The 16725-nt window shown below is 38.1% G+C and overlaps 2 protein-coding genes across 3 annotated transcripts in view; both read right to left on the bottom strand.

The window, feature by feature from the left end:
• Positions 1-4345: 4345 nt before the first annotated feature.
• On the bottom strand, positions 4346-4675 carry LOC122668679. Its single transcript, XM_043865215.1, has one exon. It carries the CDS (start codon positions 4673-4675, stop codon positions 4346-4348), a length of 330 nt encoding a protein of 109 aa, XP_043721150.1.
• A 6853-nt stretch (positions 4676-11528) lies between these two features.
• LOC122669456 overlaps positions 11529-16725 on the bottom strand; it is a 44448-nt gene continuing 39251 nt past the window's right edge. For both annotated transcript variants that reach the window (XM_043866223.1, XM_043866222.1), the window contains exons 8-11: positions 16355-16491; positions 15937-16011; positions 12012-12131; positions 11529-11744 (exon numbers count right to left, since the gene is read on the bottom strand). In XM_043866223.1, coding sequence (XP_043722158.1) covers positions 11649-11744; positions 12012-12131; positions 15937-16011; positions 16355-16491 — 428 coding nt within the window. In that variant the 3' untranslated portion in view covers positions 11529-11648. The remainder of the gene's footprint in view (positions 11745-12011; positions 12132-15936; positions 16012-16354; positions 16492-16725) is intronic.

Genomic DNA, 16725 nt, shown 5'->3' with positions numbered 1-16725 from the left:
ACATGTGGGCGGTGTAGCTACCCATCTTCCATTAAATAATTGTTTATACCTTTTTCTAGGAGAGAAAGAATCTCTATGGTAACAGTTCTATTTCCCTTTTTCTTGGGAAAAGAGTGTGTGAGACTAGGAAATTAGGAGGTTTAGGGATGATTAGATCAATTGTTTGTCATAATGTGGCTTTATTGACACGATCTGCTTGGCGTATGTTACTGCATCCCAATAGCATTTGGGTGATTGTTCTAAAATCTAGTTACTTTCCTTCTGGTAATATTTTTTGATAATAGTGTGATGCAAAAGCGGGGTCTTGGGTCTGGAATAGTATTGTTAGAATTCTTGTCCTTTTGAAAAAATTGGTATGTATTCGTATGGGTAATGGGAAGAATACTAACATTTGGGTTGATCCCATGGTTCCTAGTTTAGAGTCCTTCATTCCCATTCTTCTGCCCAGCATATTGATTATACAATTGTTTCTGATTTGATTTGTGGATTGCAATGGAATGTTAATCTTGTGTAGTTTATTTCCTAATTATGTAACTTCTGCTATTCTTAGACTCCCTCTGAAGATTATTGATAGTGATGATTCCCTTTTTTGCCCTTTTTCAAAATCTGGAAATTTAACTACAAAATTAATTGCTCACAAATCTAGGAATGGGTTAAGAAACACTCTCTTGTGATACTAAAAAGTATCAGGTCTTCTTTTGGAAGTTGGGAATTCATACGAAGTTTAAAACCTTTGGTTGGAGATTGTTTCAACAAGGTTATCTACCAAGGGTAGGATGTCTAAATGGTCTTCTGATTTATTGCATGTTTTTATAAGCATAAGGTTGAGTCTGATTGGTATTTGTTTCTATCTTGGCCCTTTAGTAAAAGGCATTTGGGCTAAAGAAGTGCTAGGTATCTGTACTGAATATTGGTCAAATGACTTTCTATAAGCTCTGTTTCAGCCTCTTTTTAACTCGTATTAGGCTAATTTCATTTTCCTTTTGGAATGCAAATTGTTTTGTTAGTGTTGCTTTGATTACGCTATATTTCATCTGAGATCATCAAAATCAAGTTGTGTTTCAAGACATTACTCCTAACTCATTTAAAAAAAATTCTTAATAATGGGCTCACTTAGATTAATGACTTACATATGTTTGGTCTTATATCCTCTCATTCTCCAGATTTTTGCTCTAATCTCTTGCTTTAGTCTGTTCTAAATTGTTTCCATGTCAAGAATTTACTTTCCAAGATCCCAGACAGGGAATGGGCAGTTTTTATTTGTGACTGGTGTTTTTCATCAGTCTGGTCATATTTAGGCATAATCAGGCTGTTTTTGTGGGAATGAATTTTGGTGGTGTATGCGACAGGGTGGAAGCCATTGTAAAGGGACTTTTCCAGGGTCTTCAAGGGGCAATGGCTTTAGGGATCACAACTCTAGAGGTAACGAGTAAGGGCTGACTCAGATCAAGTGATCCAGCTTTTGTCAACTTTTGAGTGTAATCGATGGCCGTAGATTTATGGGAGGCGGATTAAAATCCTCTACAGTTCGGGCATCTGGGGGTGCACTGCAGTGTGGTCCTTAGAGCTCGACATGTGGAAGAAGCTTCATCCAATGGTGCGAGCTCAATGCAAGGCAGGGTTTTTTTTTTTTCTTTTCTTTCTTCTCGAGCTTGGCATCATTGGATGTTGCATCTTCCACGTGTCGAGTTCTCAGGCCCGCACTACTGTGCACCTCCAAATTAGGGCACCGCAGAGGATTTTTTTTCAGTAGATTTATCTTACCACATGAGTTTTCATACTTATCTTCTAACTAAGATAATTGATTTCACTACACAATCATAGGAGTTAATTATAGACTAATTTTAGGTGATTGACCCTTGTAATCTTGTATAAATTGGCACACTTACATCAAATGAAAATGCACGAATTTAAATCTCATCTTCTTTGGGTTATACACTTAATATGGTACAAGTCTAAGTCGATTCTGGGTTTTCCTAAATTTCAACGATGTCTACTGGAGATTCATCTCCTCTTGCTACTCCATCTTCAACCCCATCGATCATCCCACCCCATTCACCATACTTTCTACATTCCTCTGATCCACCAGGAACTGCACTTGTCACTCCCGTCCTTGATGGGGATAACTTCCCCACATGGCATCAAGCCATGATCATGGGACTTGAAGCTAAAAATAAGCTTCACTTTCTTGATGGTTCTTTGCCCAAGCCCACTCCTACTTCTGCCAAACTCCCACATTAGATTCGTTGCAACAATATGGTGAGATCATGGATCGTTCATTCCATTGTTCCCACTATTGCTCATAGCATACTATGGATTGATTCTGCCCCAGATGCATGGCGCGATTCGCAAGATCGATTCTCTCAGAAGAATGCTCCTCAAATCTTCGAAATTCACAGATCCATTTCAACATTGAACCAGGTATCGACTCCATATCAACCTACTATACCCAAATGAAGAACCTTTGTGATGAACTTCTTTGGTATTTGACCTTGCTCGGAAAGCTCAATCTGACAGAATTCGAGGTTTTGTTTTTGAGAATGTAATGAACTTTCTAATTAGTCTTCTCTAATGTATTTTCTTTCTTTCATTAAAAAAAAAAAAACCATTTGCATTTATTAACATAAAGCAAAAGAGGTCAACTCCATTATCACATAGGAGAATAATCAATTTTGTTACCATTTGCAGAAATAAAGCTCAATCAACGGAGTTTGAACTCCATTATTACAAGGGATAACAATTTTGTTATCATTATCGTGAAATGCATATCAATAGAGGAGTTTCATCTCCATATTCACAAAAATCAACTACCATAGACAAATTGAACTGCAGGAAATCAACAACCACAGCCAAATCATGGTAGTTCCATTCCAACTACATGATTTTAGTTACCAACAGCCAGAGACAAATCTTTATAGTTCCAACGCTAATTTGCAAAAATCATCTACCACAGACAATGTGTAAGTTCCAACTCCATTATTGCTTCAATTGAAACCACTAGAGCCAAATTGAGGTGACGTATCACTAGAAGTTTATTCCACGGATGGATGACATGTGGCAAATCTTAGAATCAATTCATAAAGAAACAGGGCTCGTAATTAAATCTTGGAAGCCTTTGGAACCAAAGGTGGCTAGCCTGTTATTCTATATGATGTAAAGTCTATGTCTAACATCACCTGAATATTTTGCGTTTGTTTTCTAAATCGACAGGGTGTACAAGGTGGTTATTGAAAACCTCAGGTTAGTTAATGTTTTAGGCAAAGTGAATGGGGTGTACAAGTTCTTCTCCAAAATTGTTTAAAAATGAAAAAAAAAAAAAAAAAAAAAACCATAAAGGCCTTAAGTTTTTTTGTGTGATTTCTACGTTCTACTTATGACACCATGAACTAAACCAAATCATACAATTTAAAATGTAGTATTTTTTGAATTTTTGGCCAATTTGGATCGATATGTAAACTCCTTTCCATCATTGCTGGAAAAGCCAGATTTTTTGACTCTACTCCTCTTTTAGAAAAATCTGGTGACTCGGTCTTGTCAAACCCAGTCAAGACGAGTCACGTTTTTTAATTTTATAATATAATAAATATATATAAATGAGTAAAAAATCATAAAACTACAGAAAAATATGGGGAAAAAAATCAAGTAATCACTTATCAATGCATTTTGAGTTTATACCATTGAATAAGAGAAGGGAGTCGAGGAGTTGAGGCTTTCTTATTGTTTTAGATCATGGATTTATTATTTACTTAACTCCGTTTTTAAGTGAATTAATTTTATAATTTTTTAAAAAGACTAAACATGCCGATTTTGTCATGACTCGAGTAAAAAATACCGAGTCTTATTTGACTAGGACCATTTATGACCAATCTCATCATTTTTTACCCTGGCTTAATCTACATGATTCTTGACTAGGCTTTCAGAATTTTGACTAGACTCAGGCGATTGCCCTAGTCAAAACCCGATTTTCCAACTATGCTTCCCATATGATAAAAAATGGTTTTTTCTTTTTTGGGAATAGTCGTCCAATTTGGATCGATATGTCTGGTTATCACATCGGTGTCGGCCGTGAGCTAAATTCCTAAATCCTTGCTTCTGGTTTCATGTTAATGCACGGGCCATGCTTAATCAATTTACATTTCCCGGAGAGAAGCTACGAGAAAAGCTCATTTCATTTAAGGTTTATATTTACAGTAAAAAAAAGAAGTAATCATATGATTGGACTAGAGAAGGGTAATAATAAAAAAATCAGGTTTTCGGAAATGAAAGAAAATCAAAAAATAAAAGTTGACCCTTTTCTACTTCCCTCCTGCGCTGTCACATTCTTTCTCTTTCTCTCTCTGTCTCATTAGATACCGTGAACGATCTCGGAGCATTTGTTCTTGAGCCAACGAAAGCCTCTTCTGAAAGAAGATTTGACCTTCCCTTCGACGGTGTAGAGTTTGTATTTAGCTATTCGTTTTCTCCTCTTCATATCGGGATCGTTGAAACTCCACGACTTCTTTGACGAAGACGACGAGCTCTTACTTCCTCTGTTTATGCGCGGCGGAAGCGGTGGCGGATCTGGCGAACTCGGCCGAGACACATAGATTTGGTTGGCGCTGAAAACTTTACCGTTCACTATCTCCAGCTTCCGGTCACCACCGTAGGTTCGGAAAGACGACCGGAAATCTCCCATCACCACCGACGATCCAAGGACGACCGAGGCAGCGAGAGCCCAAACTGGGGACGAGAGACGGAGAGAGAGAGAAAGAGAGCTTAGGCTTTTAGGGTTAAACGGTTGATGAAGTTTAACTTCTTTTTATTTAGTGGTGGAGAGGGGAGAGCGGGAGAGGAGGAGATTAGCAACGTGACCTTTTCTTTCCTCTTCCTGTTGGGGAACGTGAAGATGATACAGCAGATGCTAAGATCCGTTGTTCCTTTCCCATGCTGGCCTTTTTTTTTTTTAATAAAAATTGGCAAAAGGTATCGTGTATAGCGCTGCATGGTGCACGATCGTATCTGCAACCATTGGATGAAGTAAAGGATTATGTATTGTACATGATCATGTCCATCCAACAGTTAAAAACACGACTATGCATCATACACACCTGAAACCTCTCCCCTTTTAAGGCAATATAATTATTCTAAAGATTGGTCTTGAAAGAAAATTTTAATATGTATTTCAAAATATTATTGACTTGTTTTATGAATCATCATGGTGGTTTGAGGTATTGCCGTATTGGTATCGTATCGCCTGTATCGATATGTGTCGATTTTGCAAGTCATCGATCTCGATATTGTGTCAATACCGTATCAGTGATACTGACATGGTACAAACAAGGGGGGAAAATGGTAAAAAAAAAACTCATTTTAATAGGAGAATCAAGATTTAACAAAAAAAAAAGAGGAGAATCAAGGGCAAATTTGTCTTATACAGTCGACTCATGCCAATACTGATCCAATACCGTATCAGAATCTGGGTTGATCGATACCTGTTTCAATACCAAGTACTAAAACCATGATCATCATGTGTTAAATTAGTTTTTCAATTCAATCAAGGGAAAAATAACTCTTGAACGTTACGTGATTGCGTGGCTCTTGCACATAGATATAGGAGCATACAAAAAGTACTACCTTCCCGGCTTCTCTCGTATAAAAACAAAAACTCACATTTATATTGATGCTCTTGCGTGTGTTCTCACCCCCTTATCGGTGTTGGCGCTACATGATCAGACAACTATCTCTTCCCCTTCAATATCAAATACCCATGTATTGATTTGAATTAGCAACACCTAGATGCTGGGATTAGATATCAATTTATGCAAATTGATATTCGGCGTGACCAGTATCGATGCTATTGAGATGGTGTCAACAAAACGGCTAAAATATGAAAACTTGAGGTAAAAATTTTTTTTTCTTTGGAAAATTACATCCCCTCCCCTGTGTTTTCAAAAATTACACTCAAACCCCCTTTAGCTGATGGTGTTAGCATAATGTTTGTTATAGTTCCAAAAAGACCATTTTACCCTTACACTAAAACATCCCAATTAGAATGACTATTCTGTCCTTTTTCTTCATCTTCAACCTATAACATCCCAAATTGTATTGTTGTGTTTTGAGAAATTGTTGTGCAAACCTGACGAGCTCCAAGGAATCTCTTGCAAACTCTAGTGAAAACGAAGGTTTAGATCTTTGGTGAAGGTAAGTTTTACAGTGTTATGTGGCTCGCCCTCTCATCTACTTCATATGCTCGCCCTATCATTTGCAAAGTAAAATTATGACACAATCCCAATGTGTATGTGAAAAACTAAGGCTGTTCAAAAAATTAGGGCACACTCCAATCTTTTAGTGTCTGGAAATATGACTTAGGGTTAATTACATTGCATTCCATCACAACCATGTTCTGGCAAGCTCTGTGGATATGTGATTTAGGGTTAATTACATTGTTGTTGTTGAAATACAGTCGAACATATAGGAGTCAATTTGGCAGTTCAATTTTCTCAATTAAATATGTGATTTAGGGTTATCTTCGAGAGTGGTTTGGTTTCTTCAACTCAAATCAGTGGGAGAAGATGAAGTTGACAGCTGTAGAGTCCAGGTAGGTCTTCAAATGAGGGTCCAAGCTCCTTATTCTCGGCACAGTGATGTTCAGGTCGTCGGAGTTGGTTTCATTGCCGGCGATTGGGGTTTGGAGGAAGAAGAAGAAAGGTAAGTGAGCATCATCGTTTTTATCCCAAGGGTGAACAAGTAATGTTACATGCACCAAACGGGGTGGGTCTGGTTCGGATCGGAACTAAACATATGTCAAAATACGTGTCGATTTGAAGGTTTCGACCCTCAACATCTCATTCACACGTCTCATAAGAGATAAAGACACTTTACAGAAAAGTCCTAACCCAAAAAAGTACAAAAATGCCTCACAATAAGCCCAAACGACCCACCTGGTTTGATTCGGATAAAAACTAGACATATGTCAAAATATGTATCGATTCGAAGGTCTCGACCCTTAACATCTCATCCATATGTCTCATGAGGGATAAGAACACTTTATAGAAAAGCACTAACCCAAAAAAGTATAAAAATGCCCTCAATAAGACCAAACGACCCACCCGGTCTGATTCGGATTTCGATATTTTTTTTTTTTGTTTTCTGATACTTTGTCGCGATGAAGGCACTTGTGTGATTGCAAGGTAACACATGCTTTAATATCATGGAAATACGCTATCTAAAGAGTTTCATCCCATTTTGACTGTGTTTATAGTCACGTATGTGATCGCCTTTTCTCAATAATACTCTAGAGACGATTTCGGGAGATCCGACCATCAGATTTTACATTCCACAAATTGTTGGAAAAATTTTTGGATTCAATGCCCAAGGATGCAAGACCCATTGCAATTATGAGAGACCATTGATATATGTGCTCGAATTTTTATCGATGGTTATTAATACGCGTGTGGTTTACCTGTACATGTGTAGATTCTTAATCAATGGTTGTCGTTAATTCCAACCTGTTAGCACTCATTAACGATTACAAATTAAATAGAACGAATTATGTTGATTCGTACTGGAGCATTAATTTGCTCCTAACTACAGAATGTCTTTTCACGATTCTTGATGAACAAATTCCTCTTGAACCCTATCATGATGATTTTGAGGCACGAGATAATGTAGGATTTCCTTATGAGGGATTCCAAAGCATCACTCTACATCTTAGGATTATTGAAAAATCAGTATTGGACTCAGTCAAGGATATACGTACTTCAGAAGGTAAAATGGAGAAGCTTGTTAAATTGTTTAACAGGTAGCTGATACATGTGCATTGCGACGTAGTGAGTCAAATCCATAATTGTAAAATGGTCCCTTGCAGGGTTTCGAAAGAAGATTTAACTATGTTGTCGGAAACTATTGCGGTGGTATTTACATCCTTGGACAGTAAATCTTAAACTCTTTTCTTATAGTTTGTGGAACGTCAAAATCTAATGGTTGGATCTCTTAAATCGACTCTGGAAAATTATTGAAAAAAGGCGGTCACACAAGTGACTATTTTTTCTTTGTACCTAGTTTAAGGCCCAAACACTGTCAGAATGGGATGAAAATTTTTAGATAGCATATATTCATGATATAAATCATGTGCTACTTTGCGATTACACAAGTGTCTTCCTCGCGATGAACTACCCCAAAATAAAAAACTCCTTTGAAATCCAACATCCGAGCGCAAAGTTATGACCTACAGAAGTTTTTACATCTAAATTCATTTTCATTTTCCTATACAATCCAAATATGCAATCGGTCTGGGAGCCCTTCCTTAGGGTCAGTGAGTGACATGCGAGCGGAGTGGTAAACTAGTTCCACAGTAATGGACGTAGCCCGTCACAAATGCTGCATCAGCTGGGGTTAGAACTGAACATATATCGAAATATGTATCGATTCGAAGGTCTCAACCTTCAACTTCTCTTCAACACTATCAAAAGAGATAATGACACTTTATAGAAAATCCCTAACCCAAAAAAGTACAGAAATGCCCCCCAATAAGCCCAAACGACTCACCCAGTCTGATTTTGGATCAGAACTGAACACATGTCAAAATATGTATCGATTTGAAGGTCTCGACCTCAACATCTTATGCACACGTTTCATAAGAGATAATGGCACTTCATAGAAAAGCCATAATCCAAAGGAAAAATAGTCACTTGTGTGATCGTCTTTTTTCAAAAAATTTACAAAGTCAATTTCAGAGATCCAACCATCAGATTTGGACAATACACAAACTGTCAGAAAAGATTTTTAGATTTACTGTCCAAGGATGCAAAGACCACCGCAATAATTTACGACAACATAGTTAAATCTTTGACTGAAGTTAGCAGGACCCATAAAACATGGGCTTGAGAATGAGGGCAAAATTTTTTTTAGTTTTGCAATAAATCTTAGGACATGCATTAATATCATGAAAAATATGCTATACAAAAAGTTTCAAACTAAAATCGTCACCTAAGTACTTGAATACAAAATTTCGAGAATGTTTAACTACAACTAACAGTTTGAACTTAACGGAAAGGACTTATGTAAGCCCCACAATCGTCCAAGAGAGGTCCATGTAAATGTTGAAATTACAAGGGGTGTTCTGTTATTGTTTCAAACACATGGGGTGCATGTAATTTGCTTTTTTTTATTATCTTAAATCAGCCTGATACGATCTTTTTTGGTAAGAAGCCTAATACGATCGATTCATATAAATATATTATACTTGTTGATACCGATACGAGTCTTGCTACCAATTACTAAATCCCTGCCCAGATGAATCTCATCCATGGTTTAAAAATCAGATGGTCCCTGATTTGGATTGAAATTGGCATTCCATTTGTAGACGTTTTCTAAGGTTTTTAGGAACGGATCACTGGGTTTCAGGTTTGAAGGACAAATCCTAGAGTTTTTTAAACCGATTCCGGCCAAATTCTAGTCCCTGATCTCATGGCCTAACATTTTGGTCTCAATAACACAATTTAAAAAATTAAAAACTAAAAACTAAAAGCTGCCCTAATCTCCGGCTTGTGCATCCAAAACTGGGTAAGTTCTACTCAACTAGAAGAGGATGAACGGCACATACAGGTGGCCACACTTGGCACATTTTAATAAGCAATACTATAGGTTTCTGTCCTGAAACAAATAAAACTCAATTCCCACTATTGTCTGTTACCAAACAAAAAAATTCCCACTATTGTCAGTCAACATGTTAAACGCGAATTTTATATGAACGTCCAGATCCAGATCTGCTACTTGCTCTGCTGAGTCTGACCTGTTTCAATTGATTTGGATCAGAATCCGCATTGACCGATTGGATTCCCGATTCATTCCAATTTTTAAAACCCTGAGTGAGACCTAATCCAAAGTCAAGGCATGCATTAGATTGGCTGAATTTTAAGGACCCTAGGTACACAAATTTCACGGCTACCTTACCTGCCACATGATTGGAAACAAAAATCATGATGATGCAATGATTGATTTATGAATTTTTGCTAGAGAAAAGTTTACTTTGGACGGAAAATAGATGAAACATCATGATCTGGGGCAATAGATGAAAAAATGTAAAACACTCTTCCCAGACCAAAGCTTTAAAACATGGAATCGATCAATGACAATTCCATTCCGATCCCAATCCCGATTGGATCGGAATCGGCCAAAATTGATCCTCAAGAACCCTAGAATTTATCATCAAATCCATTTCTAAGGTTTTTCGGTGTGAATTGGCTATATCAAATCGCTGAAAACCATGATCAGTTACGTCCAATTCTGATCTGAATCACCCAATTTGCCAATCCAATTCCCGATTCTTAAAACCCTGTCCCCGACAGTGTCAAATGCACTCATAAAATGAGACGGGCATAGTAGAAAGGATGCCTACCGGATTACTTTGACAATAAAATCTGATTCCAATGATGATAAATTCATCCTTCATAATTTAGCAAACTGGTTTAGTTAAAATGGGCATTAATAGAAGGCGATGACCATTAAAATGTCAGCGTAAAGTACTCCAAGAAAGATGTCGGTTAAATAGAAAATTTGATTTTACCATTTTAAAAAAAAAAAACAAAATTTGAGTTCTAGTCTCTTGGGTTTCAGGAAAGCCTTGTTCATACATGTATGCAAATAATCCCAGAAAGATCTGTTCAGTGATGAGATCGGGTTCACTCAGAAGTAAGATGCTCAACCCATGCTTCAATGGTAGGTGATGCCATCCAGTAAAGCACACAAGAGATGGAAGAACAGTAAATGTGAGGGAATGAGCAAGGCTAGTGCTAGCGCAAGGGAGTGCGATGAAGATGGATGAGATAGGGGGAAGATAGTTGTAGAGCTTTAATAGTGGTTGAAAGTATTTGGAAAGAGACGTTAAACAAGGAGGTGATGCTAAGAAGAACAAAGAGAATGATTCTACAGGTATTCTAGGTTTTGTTACTCATCAAGTCTCCATAAAGATATTCAAGGTTCGGTAAAACTGTTAGATGAGGCCCAAAACCCAAGCATCTCTTTCTAGGGTTTCTTCAATCTGTAGAACCCCTGGTTGACTTGGAAAGTGGAAGACACTCTCTCAACCATTGAGAATTGCAATCATGTGGCTACCCAGAGAGATCCTAGCAATTAATCATTACCGGCGAGCAGCTGACTAGCAGGCTGAAGGCAGACAATCATGCATATCCCTTCATCACATCGATGCCCGAAGACTTTATCAGTAAAGGAAAATCTAGACAGTGATAAAGGTTGTTGACACTTGATGCCAAGCAGTGGCAAAACTCTCTCCCTGAACTCCAAACCGTTGACTTGCGCAATCCCCCAAAGCAACAAAATGGGTGGTGTCAGTCATTTAAGGAATAAAATTGTTAGCAAGCAGTCCCCAAGCACATAGACCGTTGAGCTGTGCTGAGATTCTTAAGGGTGCAAGTGAAATTGTATTTTGTTCAATTTGAGTAAATCTCTAACTATATGCCCTTTGGCAGGGTCCATCCCCACAAGATGGCTTCCAGTTTTTCAAGTTAATACAAACTACTGAGGTTTGCCAGGCATTCAATTAAATGATCAATATTTATAGAGCTGTAAGAGGTCTATCGTTGTTTTGACAAAGAATATTTACAAAAACATACCTGCTAGCTCAATGTGAGGGAAACATGTAACTAACATTAATTTGATTGTGAAGACACACCAGTCCGGTTGTGGAATTTCTTTTTCTTTTTAGCTGTGTTCTTCGGCTTTTTTGTGTCATCCATGCTAGAAATCTGCAGACAGACAAGAAGACAGTTGAACATTGGATTATAGAATGAACATAACCAAATATGGATTGAGCCCCTCCACACCATAGTTAGATCTACCATCAACTTTTCAGTAGTAAAGATAAACAGGAGAGCTATCATCAAATACAAATTATCTTGGGTTTTGCTATCATTTTCCCCCTTCTCATCTGTAATTTGTTTGAAGGAGCTCAATCCATCAGAGGATACCCTTTGTGAATTGAAGAAACATGCATCCTTTTTCTCTCTACTTACAATGTATGATTTCCATTCAACATTGGATTGCCCCCCTTTGACACTTTCCGGCTGAGAGTGGCTACGGACATGTCGGAATATGTGAACAAGTACAGCAGCATCAAGAGCTGCATATTCCAACTGCAAAAGAAGTTCACTTCAGTCATGTATTTGAAACCGTTTGAAATGAAAGAGAATAAAACTAGCATCAAATTCCCATGTTCCATGATTGCCAATTCTTAACCACAATGGTTATGATGCTTTTGCAGTATCAGTTGACAAGGTCTTTATTGACTTCTTACTGGGAAGTTCATTTTTCTAGCAAATCGTAATTGATTTGCTATACTATGATAAAAGGAGAAATCAGATTTATTTCTAACTACAGAATCTCAAAGCAAATTTGATATATGCCAGTACTTGAGAGGAAGCCATGGATTAGTTTCTTTGATTTGTAGTCATGGCTTATAAGTTGCATTCACTTATATACCAGTATATTGAAATTATCTCTATTACGAGGTTGTTCAGTTTACACTGCTATTTTTCCCCTTTGGATAGGTAATTTGCCATGACTTGATGGGTAAAACTATCACAAATTGTAGCCAACTCAATTTACCATGATAAAATTCTAACAATTTATTACGGAGGTTTCAAACTATAAATTTTCCTTTGAGGAATTTTAATGTTTTAGACCACAAAAGGGCATTCTACATTTCTACCAACATCATCTGGAAGTTAGGGCCTAAATGAAATCGACCTACTGGCCCACCATTTGGACATGATCTCCAAGGACATCCCTTGAAACTCAATCCAATTAGATGAATCAGAAAATAAATATACATACCTCAAACCCTCCACCCTAAAAAGAAACAAACTTTTTTAGCATTTTTTCTGTAACAATTGAAAGCCATTCGATAGATCAGGGGGATTACAGTCCACCAAGTTGGAAGGTCTTCAGAACCAGGGACCTCTTTAATGTAGAAATAGCTAGGCTGCAACTAATTGTACAGGAGGATCGTAAACTCTTCAATGAAGAACAGCATCCACAGAATAATTTGAAGCTTTCTTCAATCGGTTGATCTCAGATTTGCAGGTAACGGAAATAAAAACCAGAATAGAAACAAAGAAGAAAAATAGTAAACAGAGAAGATGGATAGATAGAAGAAGGGGGATAGGGATAGGTGGGGTTGGCTATCTCAGCCCGGGCATCTTACCCTTCTCAGCCTCTCTCAGGACAATGCATTGCAAACAGCAACATAACTTTTTTTCATTAAATTGTGGGCTCTCAAGAGCTGATTACAATGTTTATATAGCCTAATGGGTGAGAAAAAAAAATAGAAACTAGACTCTAACTAGGATTCCCAACAAAAATAGAAACTAGACTATAACTATGGTTCCCAAAAAAAATAGAAACTAAAGTCTAACTAGGATTCCCAACAAAATAGAAACTAGAGTCTAATTAGGATTCCCGATTAGGTGTACAACTCAAACATAACTAAAAAAAATAAATAAAAGTCTGATAAAAATAAGGGAAAATGAACGGTAACCGGTGCTTCAGCGCGGCATGTACCGGCTGCTCCCAGGTACAGCCCATGCGAAAGGACCGGTGCACCCCTGGTCCTTTCTGCCTTTCTAGGGGGGTATGCTGGTCATTTCACACACAGCTGTGCCTGGGTGCAGGTACACGCCGAGGCACAGCACCAGTTAGCGTTCTTTCTCCCTAAAAATGAAACCTAGCATAAGCCCATCAATAACTCGGGTACTGTTCACGTGAACAGTAACTCGGGTACTGTTCAAGTGAATAGTAACTCATGAACAGTATTTTTCCCCGAGTTGCATCATATGCTTCGATCTACATCAACTCTCCCCCACTTAAAAGAAACTCGGCCTCGATTTTTATAGAATATCTAGGGGCGAGTTTGGTGTGGTGCACGTCCAGTTTCACCCCAAAACAATACTCCAGCAGCTCACGGGTGTTTGGAATGTAATCCTCGAGACGGGGAGCTTTCTCTTCAAAAAATTTAGGTGGGATCACGAACTCTATGTGATCAACTTCTATATCATCGGTTGTATTCATTGGGTTGTCAACGAACATGTCTTCAACCTTCTCTTGAGCTCTTTAAGTTCTTCCTTGTCCTTCACAATCTCCTCAATGGTTTCTTCAACCTCCTCGTCAACTGTAGTGCCAAGTTCCACATCATGCTCTACCTCAACTTTGCTTGCTTCAAATTCTTCAATGTAGGCCTCGACATTTGAAACATCAAGGGCTGACTCTTTCTTGGCGACTGAAATTTCTAGAGCTTCTTCAACATTAACCTCAACTTCATGTTCTGGTTCACTGATTGGAGGTTTCTTCTCTTGTAAACTCTTCCATCTTCAAAACTTCAACGACTTCCACGGTAGCATCCCTTGGAGGTGGAAGGTAGAGGGGACCAAACGTGGCTTTAATCGTTTGCCCAAAAGAGGCCATTTGGTCTTTCAATTGTTTCACGCTCTCTTCAAATGTAAATACCTTCTGGAGGTAATCTTGTTGAAAGGAGAGCTTTTCAGCGCATAGGTACTTGTTTTTCAACTCGTACTTCATCTCTTCCCAAGTCCTAGGTTCACATCTTCTAACTCTGAGCCTCTCTTCATGGAGTTTCCACCATTTGCTAGCATAACCAGTCAATCAGGAGTCAACAAACTTAAGCTTCCGCTCCTTTGTTGGGTTGTACCCATTGTTGGCATGGTGTCTAGGCGAACCAAAGTGATCAAGGGGGTAAAAAATTCAAGGCGACACCAACAAGGCGATATGGCATCGCCTAGGTGACCAAGGCGAGAGAAAGGCGCTTTGACACCTAGGCGTCGCCTAGCAGTCAAAATATTCCTCTAGAGAATCCAACCAATCAAGGAAGAAGAATAGATTCCTCAGCGTCTCCAGCAAAGTAACATCAACCCAAGGAGGTGATAGGCTCTGATACTAAATAATGTAGAAATAGCTAGGCTGCAACTAATTCTATAGGAGGATTGTAAACTCTTCAATGAAGAGCAGCATCCACAAAATATTTTGAGGCTTTCTTCAATCAGTTGATCTCAGATTTGCAGGGAATTAAAATAAAAACCAGAATAGAAACACAGAAGAAAAATAGTAAATAGAGAAGATGGAGAGATATAAGAAAGGGGATGGGGATAAGTGGGATTGGCTATCTCAGCCTGGGCATCTCACCCTTCTCAGCCTCTCTCAGGACAACGCATTGCAAACAGCAACATAACTTTTTCATTAAATCATGGGCTCTCAAGAGCTGATTACAATGTTTATATAGCTTAATGGCTGAGACAAAAAAAAAAATAGAAACTAGAATTTAACTAGGATTCCCAACAAAAAATAGAAACTAGACTCTAATGAGGATTCCCAACAAAAACAGAAACTAGTCTAACTAGGATTCCCAACAAAATAGAAACTAGAGTCTAACTAGAATTCCCAATTAGGAGTACAACTCAAACATAACTAGGAAAAATAAATAAAAGTCTAATAAAAATAAAACCTAACATTAGCCCACGTGAACAGTAACTCGGGTACTGTTCACGTGAATAGTAGTAACTCGTGAACGGTATCCTGAGTTGCATCATGCTTCAATCTACGTCACTCTTAGACAGCATACTAAATAATGGGTTGCACTGTGTTTCTGTAGGCAATGTTAAATGTGTAAACCCATTAAGGTGCCCTTTTTTCCCATTACATTTAAATACATCTTTACAAAACTGCATGTAAACAAACACGATAACGCAGAAAAACAACATGTGCCTTGCGTGGAGGGGGGGGGGGGGGTTGTGTATGAATATGTGCATATGCTTGAAATTGGATGGGTCTTGAACCTCAAGATAATTAGTGTTATCATAACTCCCACAAATATTATCCAACATATAAGTGCTTAAGTTTGAAAAAATTCAGGAGGAAGAATGTACGTACTTGGTTCTGACTCAGAGGTCGTTGCTCCCAGTCGCTGTTACGCCTTGTCTTGTTCAAGCCAGCTCCCAATATTTTCTAATTCAATAACAACCATGAATATGAAATTGATATGAAGTGTTCACAAGAAATTCAAAACTTGGCATACATAAATTCCAATTGCTGTCAAGAGCTATACATAGGTCCTATATTGCTGCGAGTTTCTATGGCTTCACAAAGGGTGGAATGGTAACACAGGATTCAAGTAGCTAGCTCCAATTAGTTAGGGTAAGGCATAGATTGAGCTGAATTAAACTGACAATGATTGAGTAGAGATGTAAGAAAGGAAATCACAAGAAAACACCACAATAAGATAATATAATGGGGTTTATGAGAGTTGTGTAGTTGGTTATGCTATTATTACAGTCATCTTTCAGATTACCTGGGCAAGTCCAGATAGACCACCTCGAGCTTCCTTGAACACATTTTGAATGTCCAGCAACATTTCATAGTGCTTGAAACACTCCAGCCCTCCATAGGAATGAGCCAGCTGCTTTAGATCACATTGCAAATTATAGCCTACAAGTTGCACAACAAAGAAACCATTATCTATAACTCATCAATTTATTTATGGGAGAACCATTATGTATTCCTGAGAAAAATAGGAATTCTATCTTCCCTATCGAAGACTGTTGATGCTGTGTTCATTGTGCACTGCCTTGAACCACCTCTGATAGACAGCCCAATCTCCCCATTTCCAATTGAATAGTCACAGAATGCATGTAAGATTATTAAGAAAAAGGTACATGATTA

This window comes from Telopea speciosissima, chromosome 7 (assembly GCF_018873765.1).
Source record: "Telopea speciosissima isolate NSW1024214 ecotype Mountain lineage chromosome 7, Tspe_v1, whole genome shotgun sequence".
Classification (NCBI taxonomy): Eukaryota; Viridiplantae; Streptophyta; class Magnoliopsida; order Proteales; family Proteaceae; genus Telopea; species Telopea speciosissima.
The sequence above is the reverse complement of the archived record's forward strand: the minus strand, read 5'-3'. Positions and strand labels throughout refer to the sequence as shown.